This window comes from Lipotes vexillifer, unplaced genomic scaffold (genome assembly GCF_000442215.2).
Source record: "Lipotes vexillifer unplaced genomic scaffold, Lipotes_vexillifer_v1.1 scaffold197, whole genome shotgun sequence".
NCBI lineage: Eukaryota > Metazoa > Chordata > Mammalia > Artiodactyla > Lipotidae > Lipotes > Lipotes vexillifer.
Genome location: NW_006781042.1, coordinates 787,978 through 815,923, shown reverse-complemented (window position 1 = coordinate 815,923; position 27,946 = coordinate 787,978). Strand labels below are relative to the sequence as shown.

At 39.2% G+C, this 27,946-nt stretch overlaps 1 protein-coding gene across 1 annotated transcript in view; it reads left to right on the top strand.

Annotated features, from left to right (window-relative positions):
* The first annotated feature begins 226 nt into the window (after positions 1-226).
* Positions 227-27,946, top strand: part of EXD2 (exonuclease 3'-5' domain containing 2) — a 32,325-nt gene continuing 4,605 nt past the window's right edge. The window contains exons 1-6 of the mRNA XM_007454446.1: positions 227-565; positions 14,812-15,068; positions 18,061-18,187; positions 25,456-25,787; positions 26,486-26,592; positions 26,843-26,978. Of these exons, the coding sequence (XP_007454508.1) occupies positions 227-565; positions 14,812-15,068; positions 18,061-18,187; positions 25,456-25,787; positions 26,486-26,592; positions 26,843-26,978 (1,298 nt within the window). The remainder of the gene's footprint in view (positions 566-14,811; positions 15,069-18,060; positions 18,188-25,455; positions 25,788-26,485; positions 26,593-26,842; positions 26,979-27,946) is intronic.

The following is a 27,946-nucleotide window of genomic DNA, read 5'->3' as shown; positions in this document are numbered from 1 at the left end:
ACAAAAGGGAGAGAATATTTTAAAAATCACTGTTTCATATAGAAATTTATAGCAATTATTTTAGTTTGTGAGCACATGGATTGTGAATGCAATATTTTTTGCGGGGTGGTGGTGGGGGACTTGTGTCCGTGGAGCTTTAAATTCTGTATGTGAATATATTGTTGCCATTTGTTTTGCAGATTGTGGGATTAGTGATATGCTTTCCTAAACAACAGAAAAGTTGAAGATGTCTAAACACTTAGTGGCTTTGACAGTGACCACCCTTCTTGGTATGGCTGTCGGGGGCTTTGTCCTGTGGAAAGGCATCCAGCGTAGGAGGAGTAAAGCAAGTCGTGTGACCCAGCAGCAGCTGTCACAGCAGCAGCCGAGAGTGCCAGGCAGGAGAGAGCGGCCCGCTCCAGCAGAGGACCAGCAGCACTCCAGTGCCCCCAGAGCCTCGTGGGTAGAGAGGATCCTTGGAGCAAAGGTGGCGACTGTGTCTCAGGAGGCGGAGTGGGATCAAATTGAGCCCTTGCTTAGGAGTGAGTTAGAAGATTTTCCAGTGCTTGGAATCGACTGTGAGTGGGTAAGTTAAAAGGCAAAAACGAAACGTATCTTTTCTGCTTTTCCAGCTAGGGACCTTGAATAGTCAAATAGAGGATAAGATTAAAGGAGAATTAGCTTGTGCTCAACTTATTTGTAAATAGATTTTAGCAGGAGAAGCAGCTTCTCTTCTCAGGATAGGGGAGTGCTTATAATCATGGATTCTGGAGTCTGAGCTACATGAGTCCATTTTCACCACTTATTCTGTGAACTTGAACAAGTACTTAACCTCTTTGAGCCTCAGTGTACTTATCTGTAGTGGGGTGTGTGTGTGTGTGTAATGGTATCTACCGCCCAGAGCTTTTTTAAGGATTCAAATAGATAATCCCTATATAGACTTAAGCACAATTTTAACGGAGTAATTGCTCATTATATATTAGCTACTGTTAATATTTTTAATAGTATTTTCATAGGATGCCATGGAGAAGATAGTTAAGGAGGTCTAGTTAAATGTGTGTTTATTACACAAATTGGGATTTAAAAAGATAATAGTTTAAATGCTAGACACTATTTACTCTAAGCCAGGTATTATATTGTTTTTTTTTTCTTTATCTCATTGAATTTTGACAATAATCCTTTGTAGGAAGATACTGTTATTATTTCTTTACAGATAGGAAGTGTTAAAAGGTTTAGTTACTTGCCCAAGGCTATGAAGCTAGTAACCAGCATTTGAGCTGGTCTTCCTTAACCATCGGTTAATTTTTCTAATAGCTATTACTTTGGGGGAGTTGTTACATAGTTGTGATGAGGATAATATGGTACACCTACTCTTCTGTCATTCTGACTCACAGAGTGAACTTTAATCTCCTTGCAACAGAAGATACTACAAAATATAAATAAGTCACAGTTATCATCTCTTATTAATTCAGCATAATACCTTGCCAAAATTCTGTGATCTACGTCTTCTGGGTATCTGGAATACAGTCAAGAGCCAGGAAGTGTAATCGAAAGAGGCCCTAAGCAGAATTGCTGCCACAAAATCAGATCACAGGTTCATAGGAGGAACTAAAGATGCCAGTACAATGATGACCAAGAAGAGAACACCTGACAGTGTGGGAAAAGTTTAGTAGTCACATAAGGCCCTAAGGAGCTACTGAGGGTATTTCTTTTTCTTCTTTTTTGGCCGTGCGCTGCACGGCTTGCGGGATCTTAGTTCTCTGACCAGGGATTGAACCTATGCCCTCTGCTTGAAAGTGTGGCGTCTTAGCCACTGGACCTCCAGGGAGTTCTCAAGGATATTTCTTTATATCAGCAATAGCAGTAGTAGTTTATACCAATGACCTTGGGCCATCAGGAAAGGATTGGGCACCTTTTGTTTATTGCATATAAGAATTATATCATTTTAGAAATAAACATATTTCTATATCATTTTAGACATATTTACACCAACAACCATAGAAGAAAACATTAGTAAACAGTGAGCTTTAGTAGATTAGGAAAATTCACATTTGCCAAACACCTTGATTATCCTACCAAGTATAACTGCAGCAACAACAGCGTGGTCTGAAGTGAATAGTAATGTAATCGATTTAGTAATAATATGTTTAATCACTGTAGCAGAGTAAGTTTAAGTGGCAAATAATCCAAAACCCAGTTCCTTATGGCTCTGGAATGTATTGAACTTCCTCTGATGCCACATTCCCTTCAGGTGTGATTGCATTTCTCTGATTGCTGCCACAGAAGAACTTTCATCCATCCTCCTTTTCATTCTTCCATTTCTGATTCGTTTTCTCTTTCATTCACTTTTGTGTAAGTATTTGCTTAGTTATTGTTTTTGTTCTTGTTTTACACAGTCAGTATTTGTTTCAATTTACCAAAGTGTTTACCTTTTTCTTTGCTCATCTTTCCTTATATCTCAGAACTTTCTGGCATCATTCTCTTTAAGGTTGTCCTTTAGAAGTTCATTTCTTGAGGGGTCATTGATAGTAAAGTTAATTATTATTGTTTTGAAAGTGTCTTTATTTTGCTTTTGATCTTTGAAGATATTTTCGCTGGATATGAAATTCTAGTTTAGCAACTTATCATTTTCAAGATCCCATTCCACTTTCTTCTGGCTTCCATTGTTGCTGTTGAAAATAACTGTGAGTGTAAATGTTGATTCTTTATAGGTAATCTAATTTTTGGTAGCTCCTTTTAAAATCTTTTTGAGTTGCTGGTTCTGAAGATTCGCTGTCATGAGACTAGTGTTGTCTTTCTGTGTTTCCTGTTTGGGATTCAGAGAGATATCCTGGATGTTAGGATTGGTATCATATATCAATTTTTAAATTCTCTTTGAAGATTGCCTTGTTTTTTCTCCTTCTCCTCCTCCTCTTCCTACCCCTCCTCTTTCACCTTCTTCTTCTTCCTTTTTTTTTCCTTCTTTCTTGCTGGAATTAGATCAGCTATATTCTGAACTTTTTCTGCTCTCCTACATGTCTGGTAATCTCTTTTATTTTTATTTATTTATTTTTTTTTTTTGCGGTATGCGGGCCTCTCACTGTCGCGGCCTCTCCCGTTGCGGGGCACAGGCTCTGGATGCGCAGGCTCAGCGGCCATGGCTCGCGGGCCCAGCCGCTCCGCGGCATGTGGGATCTTCCCGCGTCCCCTGCATCGGCAGGCGGACTCTCAACCACTGCGCCACCAGGGAAGCCCTGGTAATCTCTTTTATATTTAACTTATCTTAGTCTCTCTGGATTCATTCTGCACAATTTCTTCAGGTCTCTTTTATAGTTCCCTTTTTCTTTCTTTAGTTTTGTGTAACCTGCTATTTAACTTACCCCTTGAGTCTTTTTTTTTTTTTAACCTTTTTTATTGTGAAATAAAACACATCAAGAAAAGTGCCTGGGCTTCCCTGGTGGCACAGTGGTTGAGAGTCTGCCTGCCGATGCAGGGGACACGGGTTCGTGCCCCAGTCTGGGAGGATCCCACATGCCGCGGAGCGGCTGGGCCCGCGAGCCATGGCTGCTGAGCCTGCGCCTCTGGAGCCTGTGCTTCACAGCGGGAGAGGCCACGACAGTGAGAGGCCCGCGTACTGCAAAAAAAAAAAAAAAAAAGAAAAGTGCCTGAAACAAAAACAAAGAGCTAAATGATTTCATTAAAGAGAACAGCTGTGTAACTGGAAACTAGGTCAAGAAACAGAATTTGCTAGTACCCCAGAAGCTCCCCTTGTGACCCCTAGTAATCACTGTCCTCCCACCAAGGGTTACTATTATCCTGATTTTATGGTATTTACTTTCGTGTTTTTTATACTTTTACTACTTAAACATGCATGCCCTAGCACACCATTGTAAAGCAATTATACTCCAATAAAGATGTAAAAAAAAAAAAAGTGCATGCCTAGGCACGATCATTGAGTTTTGTCTGCTTTTTAAATTTAATGTAAATGAAACTATCAAGTGTGTATTTTGTGTCTGGCTTCTTCTGTTCAACATTACGTTTGTGAGACTTACCCATGTTGTGTGTGACTGTGATTCATTGCCATATGTCCATTGTGTAAATATATCATGATTTATTCATCCATTCTAATATTGATGGACTTTTGGGTTGTTTACAGTTTGGGGCTCTTACAAAGAATGCTGCAGTGAATAAATGCACTTATTATTATTGGGCATATGTATCTATGAATGGAGTTCTAGGTCATAGAGTTTGTATATATATCTTTAACTTTCATAAATAATGCCAAATTGTTTTCCAAGGTGGTTTTAACTAGTTTGCCCTCGTCAGTAGTAATGAGTGTACCTATTGTTTCTAGCTGTTTTCAGAAGTGGTTCTACTAATTTAATCTCTCACCAAGACTGTATGAAAATTTCCTTTGTCTTATATCCTTGCCCACATTTGGTACTGTCAGATTTTAAAATTTTAGCCATCCTAATGGATGTGTAGTAATATTTCATTGTGGTTTTAATTTGCATGTCCCTGACCAGTACTGAGATTGAGCATCTTTCTATATTTTATTGATTATTTTGATATCTTCTTTTATGGAGTACTTGTTCAAGTCTCTTGCCTCTTTTTCTATTGAGTTGTCTTTTTCTTACTGATTTATAGTTCTTTATATATTTTGGTTATGAACCCTTTGTGAGTTAAATGTACAGTAAATGTCTTCCCCCATTCTGTGGATTGCCTTTACATTCTTTTATTGTTAAAGCTTGATGATCAGAAGATCTGTATATAGTGCTGTGTAACAAGTCTTACCTTATCCCTAGTCATGAATATACTCTCCTATGTTATTTTCTTGGAGTTTTTTGGTTTTTTTTTTAATATATATATATAAATTTACTTATTTTATTTATTTATTTTTGCCTGCGTTTGCTCTTTGTTGTTGCGCGCAGGCTTTCTCTAATTGTGGCAAGCGGGGGCTACTCTTCGTTGCGGTGTGCGGGCTTGCAGTGGCTTCTCTTGTTGCAGAGCACAGGCTCTAGGCGTGCAGGCTTCAGTAGTTGTGGCACGAGGGATCAATAGTTGTGGCTCACGAGCTCTAGAGTGCTGGCTCAGTATTTGTGGCGCACGGGCTTAGTTGCTCCACAGCATGTGGGATCTTCCCAGACCAGGGCTCAAACCTGTGTCCCCTGCATTGGCTGGCGGATTCTTAACCACTGCACCAACAGGGAAACCCTAAATGTGTGACTCTGTTTCTGTTTTGTAATTTAGTTCACGTGTAGCCATTTTTAGATTCCACCTATAAGTGATAACTTATGATAAGTCTCTTTTTCTGTCTGACTTATGTCACTTAGAATGATCATACCTAAGTCCACCCAAGTTGCTGCAACTGGCCTTATTTCATTGATTTCATGGCTGAGTAATATTCCATCGTACATAAGTACCACATCTTCTTTATCCATTTTTTCCTTCCAAGGACATTTAGGTTGTATCCAAGTCAAGGCTCTTGTAAACAGAGCAGCACTAAACGTTGGGATGCCTGTGTCCTGTCGATGTTTGGTTTTCCCAAGAAATACGCCCATGATTGGAAGTGCCGTATGCTCTGTAGCTCTGTTTTTTAGATTTTTCATTAAACACAATACACTTCTCCAGAGTGGCCGTTGGCAATTTACATTCCCACCATGAGCATAACAGGGCTCCGCCTTCTCCACGCGCTGTCCTGCATTTCTGGTTTTTACACTTTGTGAGGGTGGCCCTTCTGACTGATGCGAAGTGATATCTCTTTGTAGTGTTGATTTGCATTGTCCACCTGTTTGGTTGGCCAAAAAAGGGCGTATGCGTTTTTCCTGAATATCAGGAAAAACGCATACGCCCTTTTTTGGCCAACTGCATCATTGGCGAAGTTCAGCCGCTTTTCATGTGCTTTAATGGCAGGTCCAATCTACCTCTTGAAATCCCTTTCCTGAAATTCTGCCTTGCTTACAAGTCCTTTTTGATGACTTACCTCAAGACATTTTTCGACAATAGGTATCATTTACAACCCTGCAGTTTTCTGAATTGCAGTGCCCCTGAGCTCCATTTTTCAACTTGTCGTTTTGGGAACTGGCCACAAAACAGCAGGATTGCTTCAAGCCCTATTCTGGTGCCGGGGGCAGGCTGAGCCTTTGGTCGGTTCCTCTTCCTGATTGGAAATTAGAGTGGCGTGTGCCTGTCCAAACAAATAAGGCTTGTCTCTCACTGGTTTCCCCCCTTCCACTTCATCCTCCGGACAAATTCCAAACTGTGTGAAACAGGATGTTGAAGGTGCTGACTTCCCCAAGTGGGGAGATTGTTAGGAAAGAGGCTGGAGGGGGTAACCCGACCACCAGGAGATGAGGAGATGAGGTGCCTTTTCCAAACTCTTCCCCATCAGCCGGTGTACCATCCTCTGGGTGTCCCATGCATGTTTTAGCTGTAGGAAGGGTCCCCAGCACCTGGAGATTTGGGACCCATGGAATGGGGACCAGGCAGTATTACTCTAAAGGGGCTGCATTTGCTGGCCCATCCTCACCAAGCCTCTCAGCCCCACGAGTGTGCAGCCTTAAGTCCCATCCAGCTGTGGGTCTAGATGTGGTCTGTCCAGGTTGCATCACAGCCCCTGAACGAATTCTGTAAGAATTTCGCTCTCTCTCTCTGTCCTTTTTTTTTGGGGGGGGGGAATTTATTTTTATAACGGTGTATAGCTGATTTTCAATGCTGTTTCTTGCTGCTGTACATCCACTTGATTCACTTACAGAGAGACATCAGTAAATTCTTTTTCAGATTCTTACCATTCTTTTTTTTTTTTTTAACATTTATTTTTGGCTGTGTTGGGTCTTTGTTGCTGCACACAGGCTTTCTCTAGTTGCGGCGAGCGGGGGCTACTCTTCATTATGGTGCGTGGGCTTCTCACTGCGGCGGCTTCTCCTGTTGTGGAGCACAGGCTCTAGGTGTGTGGGCTTCTGTAGTTGTGGCGCACGGGCTTAGTGGCTCCATGGCATGTGGGATCTTCCCAGACCAGGGCTCGAACCTGTGTCCCCTGCATTGGCAGGTGGAATCTTAACCACTGCACCACCAGGGAAGCCGGAGTTTTGTGGTTTTAACATTGCATATTTAGATTTATAATCTATGTGGAATTGATTAGTGTGTGCGTGTGTGTGTATGATGTGAGGTAGGGTTGAGTTTCATTTTTTCTTTTTATGGATATCCAATTGTCCTAGCACCACTGATTGAAAAGATAAATCTCACTGCTGTGCAATGCCACTTTACTATAAAACAGGTATCTCTTTTTTTCATTTTCTTTTTTAAAATAAATTATTTATTTATTTATTTATTGGCTGTGTTGGGTCTTTGTTGCTCCACGCGGGCTTTCTCTAGTTGCGGCGAGCCGGGGCTACTCTTCGTTGCGGTGCGCGGGCTTCTTGTTGCAGTGGCTTCTCTTGTTGCAGAGCACGGGCTGTAGGCACGCGGGCTTCAGTAGTTGTGGCACGTGGGCTCAGTAGTTGTGGCTCATGGGCTCTAGAGCGCAGGCTCAGTAGTTGGGGTGCACGGGCTTAGTTGCTTCGTGGCATGTGGGATCTTCCTGGACCAGGGCTCGAACCCGTGTCCCCTGCATTGGCAGGCAGATTCTTAACCAGTGCACCACCAGGGAAGTCCCAAAACATGTATCTCTATATGAATAGATCTATTTCTGGACACTCTAGTAGTCTATTTTTCTATTCTTCCACCGGTGATCACAAACTGTCTTAGTTACTGTTGCCTTATAATGACTCTTGATATCTGCCACAGCAAGACTTTCTATCTTGTTTTCTTCCCGGAGGGTCTTGGATAGTCTTGGTCCTTTGCATTTCGTTATACATTTTAGAATCAGCTTTTCAGGTTCTACCAAAAACAATTTCTTGATATTTTGATTAAGATTGCATTGGATCGATAGATCAGTTTGTGGGGAATTGACTTCTTTCCAACATTGAGTTTTATAATCTAAGAATATTTATTTAGATCTTTAACTTCTCTTAATAATATATTTGTAGTTTTCTGTGATTAAAAAAAATTCTGTTATACATGAAATCTTAAAAAATGTTGTGGGACTTCCCTGGTGGTGCAGTGGTTAAGAATCCACCTGCCAATGCAGGGGACATGGGTTCGAGCCCTGGTCCGGGAAGTTCCCACATGCCACGAAGCAGCTAAGCCCGTGAGCCACAACTACTGAAGGCTGTGGACCTGGAGCCCCTACCCCGCAACAAGAGAAGCCACCGCAATGAGACGCCTGCGCACCGCAACGAAGAGTAGCCCCCACTCACCACAGCTAGGGAAAGCCCACACGCAGCAACGAAGACCCAAAGCAGCCAAAAATAAATAAATTAATTAATTAATTTTTTTAAAAGTTGTGGTTTTTTTCTGGTAAATAGAAATGTAACTTTATATGTATTTCTCTTATATTAAGGAACTTACTAAACTCACTTATTAATTCTAATTACTTTTAGATTCTTTTGGGTTTCTATATAAACTATTATATTATCTGTGAAGTGACAATTTTTTTTCCAGTCCTTACGCTTTGTATTTCTTTTCCTGCCTTGCTGAACTGGCGAGGATCTCAATATAGTGCACAGTATGAGTGGTGACAGTAGGCATCCTTGACTTATTCTCTATCTCAGAATGACAGCTTTCAACATTTTCATATTGAGTACGATATCTGCAGTAGGTTTGTTTACAGATTAAATACATTCAATTCTATTCTTGGTTTCTTAAGAGTTTTTTTTGTTTTGTTTTGTTTTGTTTTGGCTGCGCCATACAACTTGTGAAATCATAGTTCCCTGATCAGGCACTGAACCCGGGCCCTTGGCAGTGAAAGTGTGGAGTCCTAACCACTGGACCGCCAGGGAATTCGCAAGTTTTTTTTTTTTTTCAAAGAATGAGATATTGTCATTTGCAGCAGCAAGAATGGACCTAGAGAATATCATACTAAGTAAAGTAAGTCAGACAGAGAAGTACAAATATTAATAGGATATCACTTATATGTGGAATCTAAAAATGATAAATGAATCTATATACAAAACAGAAATAGACTCACAGACATAGAAAACAAACTTATGATTAACAAAGGGGAAAAGGGGTGGAGGAGGGATAAACTAGGAGTATGAGATTAACAGATATAAACTATTATACATAAAATAGATAAGCAACAAGGATTTATTTTATAGCACAGGGAACTAGATTTAATATCTTATAATAACATATAATGGAAAATAATTTGAAATATATATGTATACATATATACATATATATATAAAACTGAATCACTTTGCTGTACACCTGAAACTAACACAATATTGTAAATCAATTATAAAATAAAAATAAAATAGAAGTTATTTTTTAAAATTATGAATAGTTGTTGAATTTTATTTTTTTTTATTTTATTTATTTATTTTTTTTGTGGTACGTGGGCCTCTCACTGTTGTGGCCTCTCCCGTTGCAGAGCACAGGCTCCGGACGCGCAGGCTCAATGGCCATGGCTTACGGGCCTAGCCGCTCCGTGGCATGTGGGATCTCCCCGGACCGGGGCACGAACCTATGTCCCCTGCATCGGCAGGCGGACTCTCAACCACTGCGCCATCAGGGAAGCCCTGAATTTTATTAAGTGCCTTTTCTGAATTTTTTGAGATGAGTATGTAGTTTTTCTCATTTATTCTGTTCTTGTGGTGAAAATACATTGATTTTTGAATTCCTGGAATAAATCCAACTGGGTCATGATGTCTTATTCTCCTTATACATTGCTGAATTCACTTTACTAGTGTTTTAAAAATAATCTATATTCATGAGTGATACTGGCTTATAATTTTCCTTTCTAGAAATGACCTTGTCAGATTTTGATAAAAATGTTATGCTGGCCTCATACAAGTTAGGGCTGTTCCTTGTTTTTGTGTTCTCTGGAAGAGTTTGTGTAAGATTGTCATTCTTTTTTCCTTAAATGTTTGATTAGAATCTACTGGTGAAGCCATCTGGAGTTTTCTTTTTAGGGAAGTTTTTGAATTATGAATACAATTTTTTAAATAGTTTTGGGGCTATTCATATTTTCTATTTCTTCATGTCTGTTTTGATAAATTTTATTTTTCATCTAAATATGTCTTCTTTCAAAATTTTAAATTACAGGCATATACTTGTTTATAATATCCAGTGACATTTTTTTTTTCCTATCTGATGGATATGTAAGGACATTTTTGACAATGCTTATTTGCTTCTCTTTTTTTTTTTCTTGATTACTCCTTCCATGGGTTTATCAGTGTTATTAGTCTTTACTGAGAACCAACTTCTGGCTTTGTTGATCTTTATTGTATGTTTATGTTCCATTACACTGACTTCTGCTCTTTATTATTTCTTTTCATCTACTTGTTTGGGTATAATTTGCTATTCTCCATTTATTCTTCGACCTACTCTAATCTGACATCCTACCATACTACTCCACTGAAACGGTTGAAGTTGGTGGCTTTCTTGTTTTTCAGTCCAGTGGACACTTATTTGGACTCACGTTATTCTAGCTCTCAAAAGCATCTGCATAATTGCTGCACGAGACATTCTCTTTGGTTTTCATGCCCTCATACTCTCCTATCTCCTGTGTTACTGTTCTTTCCTCTTTTTCCTTTTCTGATCCCCCTTCTACCTCACATCCAAATATTGAGTTGACTTAGGCTTGGTCTCTTCTGTATCCACCCCAGGGACTGCAAACTCAGATGCCTACAAGGTCCAGACAAGAAATGTAAATGAACAATATGGAGTGATTGTTTGCATTTTCAAATGCATAGGAATATTCTTCAATTTCATAAAGAAGTATGCTCCCTCCCTTTTTTCTTTAAACACAAGACCTCTGTGATCTATCTTCCATTTTCCTAGTTTTAGAGACATGAATCCTGAGAAATATTTCTTTGCTGGAAAAACAGTGGTTTACAAATACAATGATAAATGGGAAGTGACAGTTGGCTTCAGTGTTGAGAAGACATTATGGTGAATTAGAGAATTCATGCCTTATATAAATGAGGAAGCTGCTATAGAGTTCAAGCCAAGTGTTGCCAGATTGTCCAGTTCTTTAAAAAGAAACTCGATATATAGATTTTTAAAAAATGTGAACTCCACTGCAATTTAAAAGTTCTGGCACAAGTTTTTAAAATGTGGAGATCAAAGAAATATATAATATTAAACATCTGTGGGTCAGCAGACGGGTCCAAGGACCACTAATTTATGTCCTCTGATCTATATTCTTTTTCTAAGTGACTTCATCTAATTTTGTACCTTTAAATATCGTTGATAGGCTGAAGACTCTCAAAATTAGAACTCCAGCCCTTTATATCCACCTGTCTACTTGACATCTCCCTTGAATGTCTAATAGTCATCTCAGACTTAAGATGTTCCTAACAGACCTCGATTTTTCTTCCCAAACCTGTATTATCCCTAGTCTTCTCCACCTTTAAGATTAAAATCAAGAGAGACATCCTCCCTGCTAAGGTTTGTCTAACAGAAGTGATATGATTGAAAGTCAGACACAAAAAGGCAGTTATAATATGTTAAGTTTCTTTAATGGCAGAATATGTGGAAATTCAAAGAAGTGGTTATAGAAAGCAGGAAATAACACAGCGTTCTACCAGATAGAGGTATGTGTTTCCAGATTCCCCCGAGTTACCCATGGTGATGTGTAACTATGGATATATCACCTGTATAAAATGAGGATTCTGCCATGTTTTAGAAGCTACTATTGCCTTTCTCCTGGGGAGAGGGAGATGTTAAATAGATTTCTGGCCCTTGACTCCTGCCTGATTTTTTCTGGAGTCTCTGGCTATAGACTGCCTTGCTTAACAGGTGCAAAGTACTTGGTGTAAAAAAGACTGAATGAAGTGAAGGTCATTTTCCCAAGAGCATCCTTCTGCAGGCCCAGGCTTCAGGCTTGCTTGAAGTCCCCTCCTTTTTCCTTACTATTAACCCTTTATTTCCATTTAGGAAGTATTACCCTTGTTATTTCCAAAATAGCTTTTGCATCCATATACTTCTCTACATCTCCTCCACTTCCTTCCTAGTCCAGCCCTCAAGCGTCTCTTATTTGGACCTTTGTAGTAGCCTCCTGACTGGCCTCCCTACTTGGACTCATATACCTATGATCCCTTCTCCATAGAGTAAGCACAGTGATCTTTTAAAAATGCTAATCTGATCATCTCAGTCCCCTGCTTGAAAAGCCTCCATTGCTTCTTATAAAACCAAGATGTCTTAATTACTTTTGTGTTCCTAAGGACTCACATGCTCTTGCCTCTCTCAGCATCTCTGGTTTTGTCTCCTTTTCTCTTCCTCTTACTACTTTGCGGCCTCACTGAGCCTTCATTCTGTCACTTGAACAGGACAAGCTCATTCCTGTCTGAAAGCCATGGTCTAATTTAACTGACATATAAACTCCACAGATAGGGATGTTTATTAGTTAACCTTGTTCCAGCCCAGAATATGGTCTCAGATTATTTTTTGCTCCCTGCTGCCATTGTGGGGTCATTTAAAGAATCACGGACTTTTCCATAATGTTTTATTTGCTCTGGATTTGTAAGATCCCTGAAGCTAAAATGGATGATCACTGGCCCTCGGGAAGGAGGATCCCTAAACCAGTCCTCTGTGAGTGAATCACTGAAATACAGAAAAAAGTGTTAGAAATTTTGTCTACAATGACTGATGGCATCATTCATTTCAAATTTTTACTTTCGTGTGTATTTCATAATGTCTTAACACGTTAGTATAGTGCTACATTTATATGATTTATAAATGCATATGTACATATATTGTGTATGTCCCAAACATTTCTTATGAGTCGACTAATCAAAAAATAAACAAAAAACCCAGTGACCCCTGGATTACATAATGCTAACAAAATTAAAATGTGGTTTTTTTTTTCCTTTTAAGTACAATGTTGGTAAGCCAAGGGTTTCATTATTTTCCATGGGTGGTAAGTGATGTCAAGGCAAAAAGATGTTGGCAAAAGGGGGAAATATAAGAAATTAAGACTAGATATCTTATTCTTGGGACTTCCCTGGTGGTCCAGTGGGTGAGACTCTACGCTCCCAATACAGGGAGCCCGGGTTCAATCCCTGGTGGGAGAACTAGATCCTGCATGCATGCCACAGCTAAGAGTTTGCATGCCACAACTAAGAGTCCGCATGCCGCAACTAAGTAGTCCGCATGCCGCAACTAAAGATCCCGCGTGCCGCAACGAAGATCCCATGTGCTGCAACTAAGACCTGACACAGCCCCCCCCAAAAAAGACTAGATACCTTATTCTTCAAGCCAAATTGAGTCTGCTAGAAGCAATATTCTTCCAATCATACATTCAGTATAAATTGGGTACCTATTGGAATCATAAACATTTGGATTCCTAGTGGAAAAACCTTAATTATAATACAGTGGATCTTAAGCACAATCCAGAAACAGTATTAAAAGGACAACTTATCTAGCTAGCTAGCTAGCTATTTATTTAATGTATTTTAGACAACGGAACTTGACTGAAAAGATTTTCAAAGATCTGGCCTTAGGAATTAGCAGTGAGTATTATGTCAAATTAGCAGTGCTAAATATTAGAAGTAGAGATTTTCTGCTTTTTCTTGGAGAGAGCCAGTATTATAGAGGGAGGGAATTACGCTTTAATAAAAAAAAAAAAGTGATTTGGCCACATCCAGATGAATTGTTATAGAATAGGAACCAGCAGTCAAGTTTCTTCTGGGTCTTGTTGATCTTCCAAGAAATAGACACTTTGGAAATCAAACTGGCATGTTTCCATTTGAGGATATGATAAAACAATGCCTGAGAAGGGGAATCCTAAAGCTTTTCTGAGTTAAACCGTGGTTTTACTTAGTAGAAGTCGAGGAGGAAGTCCCTCCTAATTTTTTTTTTAACAGCAACTCTTCGTGATCTTGATCTTGACTGTTTCTTCTCTGTTCTACAGATTGGGAAATTTGGGTTCCACTTCTGACTTTGCCATTATCTCTGCATGTTTAGTCAAACTGTTTCATCTGTAGCCCTTAAATTTCCTCTCCTGGAAAATAAGAAGGATTGGAATTTATTGGATGCTTAACCTGGGTTCCGTGGATAGCTTTAGGGAACCTTTAATTAATGTGAATTTTGTATGTAGATTTTTCTGGGAATAATTTCCTTAGCTTTAAGCACTTTCTCCAATTTATCTATTACATCAAAAAGATTAAAACTAGATCAGTTAAAATATAAAGTTATTTTCATTTCTTTTTATATCAGAATCCTAGCTTATGCTCAATATACATTTTTTTTATGAACAGCATTTGTGTCCATAAAATGCTGAGAAAGCACTCTGTGCTACTACGATTTATTATATTGGCAGGTACCACTTACTGATGGTACTGTATTTCCTACCTCTTTTTAAAAATCGGATCTTGAGGCAGTGATGACAAGTAAATGAGTCAAGTTACTAACATGTATGTTAAAGAGTCTAGAAAATGAAAAGAGTACATCATCATTTGGCGCTCTGCTCCTTAGCCTTTTATTTCCTTAGCTTTTTAAAACCAGTGCGTCTCACGTGACTCTGCCAATGTGCGTCCCAGTGCTGCTCTGTGTCAGCTGGTCGCTATTTATGGCCTGCTCATTTCAGGCTCATGTTTGGGCCCCCGGTAACCTCTGTTTAGGCCGCTGCTTCTTAGAGTCCATTGCATTTGTTAGCAAAGGCTCATCCTTAGGTTTGAGGCAAACTCTGGTCAGTTGTTCCCTCTGGGAAGTTAAGACTGTACCTCTTAGACTTTTTTGCCAGACTTTCATGTTGTACTTGGTCCTATGCTGGGGTGTGAACTGTGGCGCTGTTTTCCTCTGTTACAGGTGAATTCGGAAGGCAAAGCCAGTCCTCTGTCACTCCTTCAAATGGCCTCTCCAAGTGGCTTCTGTGCCTTGGTTCGCTTGCCCAGGCTGATCTGTGGAGGAAGGACACTACCAAAAACGTTACTGGACATTTTGGCAGATGGCACAATTTTAAAAGTTGGAGTAGGATGTTCAGAAGATGCCAACAAGCTTCTGCAAGATTATGGCCTCGTCGTTAAGGGGTGCCTGGACCTCAGATACCTAGCCATAAGGCAGAGGTATGGTTTGTATGAATACTGGAACCTGTAGCTGTGGGACAAATATTTTAGCAAGAGTTGTAGATTACTGAGACTCAGTAATGAAGCCTCTAAAATTCTTTAGAAGATTAGAGGCTTCTGAGATGCATATTGAATTTGTGAGGAAATATTCCAACTTCTGGGAAAACTTTAGTTACCTAGAATTGGTCTTTTTAGATGAAACATTAAAAAGGTGTCTCTATAAGCTACAGGCTGTAAACTGATGGGCTCCTTGGGCAAATTACAGTTGCAGATCTTTTGTTTTTGTTTTTGTTTTTGTCCTGCATGATATTTTGGGGAGATTTTAGTTTAAATTCAGAAGATTTAATGTAAAAACCTGTATTCCCGGCTTCTCTTGAAAAATTAGGTGATTTGACTATAGTTCTAGACGGCAGCAGTTGGCTGGAAGCATCATCCTCTTAGCTGAGCATGCTTTGTTCAATTTGCCAGAATCCCCACCCCTCCCAGCTGTCACACCCCTCTCATCGTGATCAACATTTGAATGTGCAGACCTTGCTTTCGGCCCAGAATGATGGTAGACCTAATTCTTTACTGAGAGGAAGAGATTTTCCTTTCCTTTGGAATTCTATTCCTATGGAAATTCTACCCTTTTTAAGGAAGCTGCAGTTACCTTCTCATGTATATATGCAGGTCCTCATTTTAATACTGTGGACTGAAACAGCCTCTCTCCCTGCCTTTCTCCCTGCCACTGATATTGAAGGGTTGGAGGATTTGATGAACTAAGAGAAGGCCTGATTAAAATCTATGCTTATCATAATTTTTTGGTAGTAAATGAAATTTTAGTTTAGTTTAGTAGTTTGGCTTGTGTAAATGAAACTCTTATAAAAAAAAAAAGAAACGCTTATAAATGAGGCATCCATTTTTTTGCAAGTAATACATTGAAATATTTACTGTAAAATTCTTTTAGCTCTGTAAAAGTATTTGGAGTGTAGCAGCCAAAGCCGCCTTTCGTCAGGCACCACCTCCCCAGAGCTGCCTGCTGTTACTCTGCTATTAGAGGCCATGTGTATAATGGCCAGGAGTTGACTCCAGAGCAGGCTGTGTGGGTGGGAGTCCCAGTCTCCCTCTTACCAGCTACGTGACCTTTGGCAAGTTACTAAGCCATACTGTTCCTCAGTTCTCTCATCTGAAAAGTAGAAATATAATAATGTTCCCATCTCATAGGATCGGTGTGAGGATTAAACGAGTTAAACTATGTAAAGAACTTAGAAATGGTGTTTGACATGTAGAGAGTGCTGTGTAAATTTCAACTATTACTGTCCATCGTCATCATCATCACCACCACCACCTATAGCACCACCATGATCTGATTGGTTTGTCCTTCCAGATCTCTTTCTGTCCATTTACAGTCCTCTCTATGAGTATATAGAAATTAGAAGTGCCCTTACTTATCTGGCTAAATGCAGAATGGCCAAGTGTCAAAACACAAAATTCGGCCAAAGCTGAATGTGACCGTGAACTTCTCTAGAAATAAGAATGAAGCATTTATCAGGCTTATTCATTTTTAATGAAATCTTATTAAAATTTTAAACATTCTTATTTTATTATTGAATACTTTAAAAGTAAAATTAAAATTTTTTGACATATAGTAGAAGAAATTTGACATTATAGTGCAAGAATTATACTCAGCTTTTAGCCATAGGCTGCTCCTGGTGTTTGCTGTAAGTAGTTACCTTCATTTGACTTTGGAGAGGAGCACAGATTTTCTTGGTAATGCTGTCCTCTTTGCCTCATACTCTCTGTATTTTTATTATATGTTAGCAGAGGATAATTTATTATTGAGATTGTTGTATATGATTTTGGAACCTTTCCTAGTGAAACTTTGAAGTAGCAAAGGTGGCATCTTGTTTTTAATCCATCCTCAAAAAATGTGAAACCTTCCCAAATAGGACGTTTAAAAAAAGACTAATGGGGCTTCCCTGGTGGCGCAGTGGTCAAGAATCCTCCTGCCAATGCAGGGGACACGGGTTCGAGCCCTGCTCCAGGAAGATCCCACATGCAACTAACAACTAAGCCCGCGCGCCACAACTACTGAGCCTGCACTCTAGAGCCTGCGAGCCACAACTATTGAGCCCATGTGCCACAACTGCTGAGCCCGCACACCTAGAGCCCATGCTCCGCAACAAGAGAAACCACCACAATGAGAAGCCCAAAAAAAAAAAAAAAAAAAAAAAAAAAATATATATATATATATATATATATATATATATATATATATATATAAAAAAAAGTAAAGATTTATGACCACCCCAAACCCCACACCCAGAGATAACATCACTAACATTTGATTAATATCCTTCTAGTTAACTCTTTATGCTTCCTCTCTCTCACATACCTAGAATCACATACACACATTTATTGTGTAGTGTATATATATATATTAATATAGAGTTCATATGATGTTTTCTTTCATAATCTTTTGTTACTTAACTAATACATCATGGACATCTTTTCACATCAATATAGATCTACATCCTTATTTGGAATAGCTATGTGGAATTTAATTGCATGGATATTTAACCAGTCTTCTGTTGAGGATGTTAGGTTGTTTCCAGTTCTTTGCTACTATAAATAGTGCTGTAATGAAGATTGTTTTATGTACATTTGTCTTAGGATAAATGACTAGAAGTGGAATTATTGAATCACAGAATTTTCATGTTCAAAATTTTGATAGCTATTTACTGACAAACTGTTTTTCATAAAGGTTATACAAATGTTCAATGCACAAATTTTAGATTAGATGGTGATTCTTCATGTTCCACCAATACTAGATATAGTTATTTAAAAGAAATCTTTGTAATCTGATAGACTTTAAAATTGTATATACTTTTTATTTGGTTTGATGTAGTGAAATTATGTGTCATTTGTTTATTGGCCATTTGTATACCTTTTTTGATTTGCCTATTCTTGTCCTTTCCCATTTTTAACACATGATGTTATTTATTTCTTGTAGAAACAATTTGCTCTCTAATGGGCTTAGCCTGAAATCACTCGCTGAGACTGTTTTGAACTTTCCCCTTGACAAGTCCCTTCTGCTTCGTTGCAGCAACTGGGATGCTGAGAATCTTACTGAGGATCAGGTACTTATCAGAGTAGTTGAAGAGTGGAAGAGTCATTGCTTGTGAAATATAATTATTTTAAAAATTCTAATCCTCAAAGATGATATGTGTTGGGCAGAAATGCCTTAAAATAGCCTCATGGATTATACACAAGAAAAATGCTCTATAATAATGTAGATGCTACTTAAATAAAAGGGTAAGAGTCCCCATTCTGTTTTTTTGGAGCATTTACTATATGCCAGGCATTTCAGAAAATGGAATTTTTTTTGTCATGAATACAAATGCATAATTTAAAAAACCAAAGTGTTATAAGACTTATTATAAGAAACAGCCAGTAGTTCCCTGCCTTCCTCCCCCATTCCTAATTACTCTTCCTTCTTTTCAGAGGCAACTGATTTCATTTCTTTCTGGTAATTACCATTATCTTTTAAAATTACATGCATATAGTACTCTTTCTTATTTTACATATTATCTTTTGACTTCTTGCTCTGGGAGACATGATTTAGTATAGTACTCTTGCAATTCCTGTATCCCCAGACAGATACTTATTCCCTTCCCCATGCTCCCAATAGAGGTAAATCATCATTTTTATCAGGTTAATATCTACTTATATTGATATTATTTATAGCTGCTCCACATAGCAAACTGACTAAAGTAACTGTTTTTTCCTTGTACAACTTTTTGTTTTCCCAGGAGTAGTAATTTATATTTTTGTTTGCTTAGTTTTCTATATACCTGTTAACTGTTTCAACCGCAGACTCCAACAGAACTATGTAGCGATCTCCTTTCTGCTGCTTGAGACACAGTCAGGTAACTTACTCATTTCATTTTCCCTTGGAGCTAGCCCTGCTAGAGCTCTGTCATCCTGCTCCTTTCAGGACTGGTGGCACTCCAGCCCTGCTGCCCAACTCTCATCCTGAAATTTGCATTTACCGTCAACCTGGGAATTCCCTTCACCTCTCTTCTATAGTAGATCCTCTGTTTTAAAAATATCGTGTCTTTTTACTTTCTTATCTTGGTGGAGTACCTTCAGAATAGCTTCTTGAGGAAAGGAGCATGGGGAGTTAATTTATGACACATGCATGTCTGAAAAGATATTAGTTTCCCTCTCTATTAACTGATAGTTCGGCTGAGGGATAGCATTTTAGGGTGGAAATCATTTTCCTTCAGAACTTTGAAGGCAGTGCTCCTTGTAGCTTCCAGTGTTGATGTCGAGTATGTGACTTGTTTTTCTTTCTGGAAAATCTCTTTATTCTTAGTTTTTAAAATTCATGATGATAGTGTGGGCCATTTTTCATTATAGTTTTACAATTCAGTGGACCCTTTCGATCTGTAAGCTCATGTCTTTCAGTTCAGGGAATTATTCTCATACTATTTCTTGGAAATTTTCCCTCTTTTTTGTTTCTAGATTCTATATTGAATCCCTTGAATTGATCCTCTAATTTTCTTAGTAAAATATTTTCTCTTTGATTTTCCATCTCTATATTTTTTGTTTTACCTTCTGGGAAATGTCCTCAAGTTTATCTTTCAGTATTCCAATAAACTTTTAATTTCCTATCATATTAAGTCATAAGAGCTCTTGGTCTTTTCTCAATATTCGCTTTTAAGATAACTTTGCATTTTTGTTTAATGGATATCATAGCTTCTGTTATCTTAGAGTATTGAAGATTTCTGAAGTTTTCTTCTCTTTCCTGCATTGCCTCTTTTTACTCTGAATTTCTAATTTAAATGTTTGATTTGGTCTTTGTCTTCCACGTTAAAGATTTTTCTAAAATGTTTAGATCCTTAGCTATCCATTTTTGTTTACAAAGGAGACATTAAAGAGCCAATTGAATCTATCAGTTAATGAATGAGTAAATAAAATATGGTATAGCCATACAATGGAATATTATTCAGCAATAAAAAGCTACAACATGGATGAGTCTTGAAAACATTACGCTAAGTGAAAGAAGCTAGTCACAAAAGATCACATATTGTATGATTCCATTTATATGAAATATTCAGAACAGGCAAATCTATAGAGACAAAAAATAAATTACTGGCTGCCTAGGACTGGAAGAAGTGGGGGATGACTGATAAAGGATATAAGTTTTCTTACTGGGCTACTGAAAATGTTCTAAAACTGACTGTGATAAAGGTTGAATAATTCTGTAAATAATTCTAAAAATTTTAAATAAAATTCTGAAATTTCTGAATCCTGCAACATCTGTAAAAGACATCTTTGGGACTGTTGGAGACATTAGAATACAACTGTTAAAGTTCTTGGGTGTGATAATGGTGTTGTGATTATGTAGGAGAGTGTCCTTGTTCTTAGAAGATACACACTAAAGTTTTTAGGGATGAAGTAAATATCATAATAGCTGCAACTTAATTTTGAAAAGTGTTCAGCCCCCCCCCAAAAAAAAGTATTTGTGTGGTGTATGTATTGAATTATAAAGAGATAAAGCAAATGTTGACAATTGTGTCAATTATCATTCTTTTAACTTTTCCTTAGGTTTGAAATCTTTCAAATAAAACATTGGGAAGAAAAAGTTAATTGCTACCAAATTTGAAACCAAATTTGTGATCCATATTATTGTGAGAATTCAGAATTTCCAAAGACTCTTATTCATTCTTCATTTAAAAATTCTTGTTTTTCTAATTATAAACATAATGCTTAATGAGCTTTTGTAAAATACAGAAAATAATATTTAAATTTGACATTTAAAAAAATGGAATGAGGGCTTCCCTGGTGGCGCAGTGGTTGAGAGTCCGCCTGCCGATGCAGGGGACACGGGTTCGTGCCCTGGTCCGGGAGGATCCCACATGCCACGGAGCAGCTGGGCCTGTGAGCCATGGCTGCTGAGCCTGCGCGTCCGGAGCCTGTGCTCCACAACGGAAGAGGCCACAGCAGTGAGAGGCCCGCGTACCGGTAAAAACAAACAAACAAACAAACAAAAAAACAGACCCAGAAGAGAGTAAGCTCTAAAAATCTCAGAGAGATGAAGTCAGATCCATGATCAAACTGTTTCTGAAACTGGTGCTTTTCAATGATAAAATATGTTCCCTGCATTGCTTAAGTACATTCTAGTTGAATTTATCTAATTTGCAGCATTTTGGCTGCTGTAGAGTCATACAACTATGAATTTAAATCTGTAATCTATTAAAATAGGTAATACTGTGTAAAATAGGGATACAACTTACATACTTCCCACAACGGAAGAGGCCACAGCAGTGAGAGGCCCGCGTACCGTAAAAAAAAAAAAAAAAAAGGAATGAGAGCACAGAGCATATGGCCAGGTATTTTTGACTAGCGAGTTTTATTATCAGTAACTATTAATATAAATTAAAGTCAAATGTCAGTAACTGTAAGTCTTTTCTCTCAGGCCACTCAGTTTCTCCAGACATGAATCTCCTACTCTTCTGCCCAAGAGGTTTCAGCCCCACAGCCTATATTCTGGTAGCTGAGTGGGAGAGAAGGTGATGGTAGTCTCATCATTTAATATGTAGATTTTCCCATAATCCCCCTTTTTCCTGGTGACACTTTGCCCCCAACCTCTGCCATGCCTGATATTACTAGGTCCAGATCCTCTGTGATTTAGCTACTATATGACTTAAACTTGTCAAAACCCAAACTCTGCACACCGAGTAAAACAAAGCAGAAATATGAGTTTATTGCAACAGTTTTGACCTGTAAGCTGGGAAACTCAAGGCCATGGGAGCAGTGAGTTTCAAGTAGCTCACAGACTAAAGGGTTTTCATTGGGTAAATGTGGAAGATTTTTGGCTTTTTCAGCTGATTGTTTGCCTAGTGGTCTTCTTCCTTATTTGGATCAGGATAGCTGAGACAGGGGAATAAGGAAGTCCAAAGATGGCATGAACAGACTCAGTGTTTGGAGATTGACTGACATCCTCTGCTGATTTCTGAGGAGAGCTGTAAATTCCTGCAAGTTATGTTAAATAAAGTTTCATTTTCTTTAATGCGCCTGCATTGGCCACCTCCATTTTGTCTCTGACATAAGTGACTCCATTTTAGTTTTGGTTCTACAAACCTTTACTCTTTTGGGTCAGGGAAGGAGTAATTGCCTCTCCCTATGCTGTAAGAGAGGAGATCTGGGGTTGTGTTATTTACAGAGACTGTCACCTGATCCTCCTGTTTTCACCCCTGCTTGTATCATTGCTCTTTTAGATACCTGGTGCCTCACATTCTTTATACTTTGCCATTCTTTGTGGCTCAGATTAATTTGATTTTTGGATTTTTTGCTTGCTACCCCCTACAGGCCTAGGTTTCAACCTTCTCTTGTTTGCTTAGTTTGTTACCATTTGTTTGTTCATCCTTCTAAAACATTGTGTTGTGGGTTTTTTTTTTTTTTTTTTTGGGCCGCACCACATGGCATGCAGCAATCCCAGTTCCCGACCAGGGGGAACCCACGCACCCTGCAGTGGAAGCGCAGTCTTAACAACCAGACCACCAGGGAAATCCCCCCAAACATTGTTAATGGAAAGAGTTAGCAATAGTTAGTATCTTAGGATTAATATTATCCTGTGAGAGAGTTCTGGGAATCAAGGTATCTGATTTTTTTTTTTCTAAAGCTATTTCACATTTGCTGCGACCCTGAGTAAGTTGCTTCTTTGTGCCTTGGTTGGTTCATTCCTTCCTTTCTTTTAATAGTTTTATTGAAATATAATTTACATACAATAAAATGCACCCATTTAAAGTATACAAGTCAGGGACTTCCCTGGCAGTCCAGTGGTTAGGACTCCGCCCTTCCACTGCTGGGGGCCCGGGTTCGATCCCTGGTTGGGGAACTAAGATCCTGCAAGCCAAAAAAAAAAAAAAAGTATACAAGTCAATGGATTTTAGTATATTTACAGAGTTGTGTAACCATCACCACAATCTAGTTTTAGAACATTTTCATCACCCCAAAAGAAACCCCATACCCATTAGCAGTCACTTCCCATCTCACCTCCCCAACACCCCAGCCTTAGGCAACCGCTAATCTACTTTCTGTCTCTATAAATTTGCCTGTTCTGGACATTTCATGTAAATAGAATCATACAGTATGTGGTTTTTTTGGATTGGCTTCACTTACCATGTTTTTGTGGTTCATCCATGTTGTAGCATCTATTGGTGCTTCATTTCTTTTTTATTGCTAAATAATGCTTCATTGTATGGATAGACCACATTTTGTTTATTCGTTTATCAATTGGTAGAGATTTGGGTTGCTTTCATTTTTTTAGCTGTTATGAATAAGCCACTATGAATATCTGTGTATAAGTTTTTATGTGGGTAAATACCTAGGATGGAATTGCTGAGTCATATGGTAACTTTATGTTTAACTCTTTGAGGAACTGCCCAACTATTTTCCAAAGCAACCATACCATCTTATAGTCCCAGCGGCAATATATGAAGGTTCCAATTTTCCATAACCTTACCAACATTTATTATTATTCATCTTTTTGATTAGAGCAATCCTAGTAGGTGTGAAGTGGTATTTTGTTGTGGTTTTGATTTATATTTCCCTAGTGACCAATGATGCTGAGCATCTTTCATGTGCTTATTGGCTATTGGTATATCTTCTTTGGAGAAATGTCTGTTCAGATCCTTTGCTCACATTTTAATTGTGTTGTTTGTCTTTAAATTGTTGAATTTTAAGAGACGTGTGTGTGTGTGTGTGTGTGTATTCTTTATGTATTCTGGATACTAATCCCTTATCAGATATATAATTTATAAATATTTTCTCCCATTTTCTGCAGATTGTCTTTTCACTTACTTGATGGGATCATTTAAAGCACAAAAGCTTTTAATTATGATGAGGTCCAGTTATCTATTTTTTCTTTTATTTCTTTTTTCTTTTGGTGTCATATCTAAGAAATCATTGCCTAACCCAAAGTCATGAACATGTACTCCTCTGTTTTCTTTTCTTTTTAAATAAATTTATTTACTTATTTATTTTTGGCTGTGTTGGGTCTTTGTTGCTGTGAGTGGGCTTTTTCTAGTTGTGGCGAGCGGGGGCTACTGTTCGTTGTGGTGTGCGGGCTTCTCATTGCGGTGACTTCTCTTGACTCTAGGTGTGCGGGCTTCAGTAGTTGTGGCTTGCAGGCTCTAGAGCGCAGTCTCAGTACGGTTAGTTGCTTAATTGCTCCGCGGCATGTAGTATCTTCCCGGACCAGGGCTCGAACCCGTGTCTCCTGCATCGGCAGGCAGATTCTTAACCACTGTGCCACCAGGGAAGTCCCTCCTATGTTTTCTTCTAAGAGTCTTATGTTTGGGCTCTTACACTTAGGTTCATAATCCATTTTGAGTTAATTTGTGTGTGTGGTGTGAAGTAGGAGTCCAACTTTATCTTTTTGCATGTGGACATCCAGTTGTTCTAGCACCATTTGTTGAAAAGTGCCTTGGATTCCTTATCATTTGGAAATAATTTGTTAAAAATCATTCTGAACTCTTCACGTTCAAGCACCCTCTTTTCCTGTGGGAGACAACTTGCTGACAGAGATGTAGATGGTTGGGTCTAGGTGGAGAATTTTACCCAAACCTTCTTTTTCTATTCTTTTGTTCTATTATTCTAAAAGCACACCAAAAAATCCATACTAAGAGTGTTATTTACCAGGCTTGATTATTAAAGGTGAATTAAAGGAATTTTAAAGTCCTCACATGCTTTGTTGGGAAGAGCTATTAATTATAGTTTTGACAACTTTTATTTATGACCAGCTTGCCTGTGCCTAGTTGCTTGGGTGAATGACTTACTATTAATAAATACATAAATTCCAGAAGTGGGCCCTTGTGACCTTTGATTTGAGGTCCGTGTCTGAAACTGTTTTCCTTGTTTTACACATTGTATTAATATGTACAGCAGTTTGTTTCTGATCAACAGTCACACAGGCCTCTTAATGAATCTTGGTTTCAGTTTTCTAGATGATGACAGTTTCCAAAGTGAAGTTGTCAGACCTGTGGTAACTACCCTACCCCAAACTTGAGAAAAATCTGTCCAGCAGGTTTGGTAGCAGATAGAAAGAAACTTCACTGATTTATATAGATTAGGAATTTTGAGCACATAGAGTAGGTCATTATTTTAGCTATGTTAGTTAAAAACATAGAGAACGTGAGGATTCATTATACTATCTGATTTGTTTTTGTATCATTTGAATTATTTTGTAATTAAAAGGTTTTAAGGAGTACATGGTGCCTGGGTTACTGTACATCTTGAATTGGAACCTAGAAGTTGTCTGTGTCTTGGCGACTGATTTTGAAATTACTCTCTCTGGTTTGCCTTCCGGATTCCACTGATCTCTGACTTTTCTCTTCAGGTAATTTATGCTGCCAGGGATGCCCAGATTTCAGTGGCTCTCTTTCTCCATCTTCTTGGATACCCTTTCTCTAGGAATTCAACTCTAGAAGAAAATGATGACTTCATTGGCTGGAGAAAAGCCTTGGAGAAATGTCAGGATGTGGTAGATATCCCATTCCGAAGCAAAGGAATTAGCAGATTGGGAGAGGAGGTTAATGGGGAAGCAACAGAATCTCAGCAGAAGCCAAGAAATAAGAAGTCAAAGACCGATGGAATGATGCCAGGCAACCACCAAGGGAGAGACCCCAGAAAACATAAAAGAAAGCCCCTTGGAGTGGGCTATTCTGCCAGGTAACTGAGTTTTTCCATGTCTAGTAGAGTCCAAGGCCCAGCTTCCAGCAAAAGGCACGATGCCTTACCTTGGCTCTGGGGAGAAGGCTAGTGCAGTAAGGTGGCATAGGCTCTCCAAGGATTAATTCTATTTTTCCTTTCCTTCGAAGGCATTTGGAGCTATCCTTTGATTTATTTGTATATTGTTTCCTTGCCTCTACTGCAGAAAGATGACTAATAAGTACTTTGGGGTGGAAGTTTGGTCCCTATAGTAAAGTGCCTTTAGGAATTGTGTGATTAAATTGAAGCAACTATTGCATATGAGCCAGAAATAAATCCACGTGGCACCCATTACTTTAGCTTGAAGTTCTTTCATTTTAATTTACTTTGTTAATCCAGTGATTACAGGGAAGTTTTCCTGGTGTTCTGTTCCTGCTTGCTTTCATGATAGAACTATGTAAACACTACCCAACTCACTCCCTAATGTTCCAACCTATAAATATAAAAACTAATAGTATAAACTGATTCATTTTAATTTCTCTTTCCTAGCCCAGTGCAGATGGAGGAATAAACATGATTTCTTGCCATTTTTTTTTTTCCAAAAATGTAATGTTTGACCCTAGTGTTGAATAGTTTGGGTCACTCAATATAGGAAGGCAACTGGTACCTTGATCAACAGTTAGCTCCCAGTTTTAGATTTCTGTCTCCCTTCCCCACAGAAAATCACCCCTCTATGATAACTGCTTTCTCCACGCCCCTGATGGACAGCCCCTCTGCACTTGTGATCGAAGAAAAGCTCAGTGGTACCTGGACAAAGGCATTGGAGGTTTGAGATTCCGCTGTCGTATTAGATTTGTAATTAGGTGCATGCAGGCACTGACCGGAGTGGGCATGGGATAAGGCAGAGGGATGGGATGGATAGAAGGCAGAGAGACCTAGAGACACGTGGGATGGGGCTGTTCAGAACCCAGAAATAGTGATCTCTGCCAGGATACAGCACAGAACAACTGAGGGGGTGCTCCTTCCTTGTGGGAGGGGTGGGCAGTCAGACACTAATACTGCTTCTTTCCTCTAAGAGCTGGTGAGTGAAGAGCCTTTTGTGGTCAAGCTACAGTTTGAACCTGCAGGGAGACCTGAATCCCCGGGAGACTACTACTTGATGGTTAAAGAAAACCTGTGTGTAGTGTGTGGCAAGAAAGACTCATACATTCGGTGAGTGTGGGCTGGGCTGCCCTGTTGTCTGCCTCTGATGGAAATTGCCCTTCAAGCCGCACGCAGAGCCCTTGGCGGGCTTGACCCAGTCTGCCTACTTTGGCTGGGAGACTTGTCCCCAGGGGGCATCCCAGTGTCCTCAAGAGCGTCAGCACTCTGCCTGGCCTTGCTGTAGTGGCTTCTGCCCCTCCTGAGCCAGTTCTTAGTTCCTGGAATAAAGCACTCTTCTCGATAACAGTTTGCCATGAAGAGAGTCATTCCCTTTGCTCATGAAGGAATGGAGACCTTCCTTCCTTAGGAAGCTGCCTTTCTCTCTGTGTCCTCATGATTCTCCCTTGAGTGGCTTACAAGCTTTGTGACCCTTGATATATGGGTATCCAGATGACCCGAAGGCACAGTCCAGAATGGTCTGAGAAGATTATGCTGCGTCAAGGTCCCCAGGCAGTGAAGGTGAAGTTACCACTGGTCCTGGGTGCCTAGAACCCTGGCTTTCTCCCTGGCTTCTGTGTAGCAACTCGCTTGCCTCCTTTCTCCGCTTGCAAAGTGTGACAAATGGTTGTTGCTGCCAAGAGGTTTCCCTGAGAGCTTAGTTCTCCTTAGACAATAATGATGGACTTTGATGAACCAGGGAAACAATTTTAGAGTAAGGGATTCTTCAGGTGAAGGAAATGGGCTTTTACAGGTCACCAGGCTTCCAAAGTTTCAGGAGTAGCAGTTACCTGCTGTGTGCTTTGAGACAGTCGTTTTCCAGACGTTGAAGGCCATTAGAATTTCTTTTCATTTCTCGGATGACACTTTTCCTTCTGGGAGCACAGCCTTCCCAAAGATTGTTATTAGCCTCTCCCTGCCCCTGGCCTGGCAGAGGAGTCTGACCGCCGGTGGCCTGCACTCAGGAGAGGAGAACCCAAGGCCTGTATGTAGGTGGGCCAAGAATAGGTGGTATGGCCTTTTTTTTTTTTTTTTTTTTT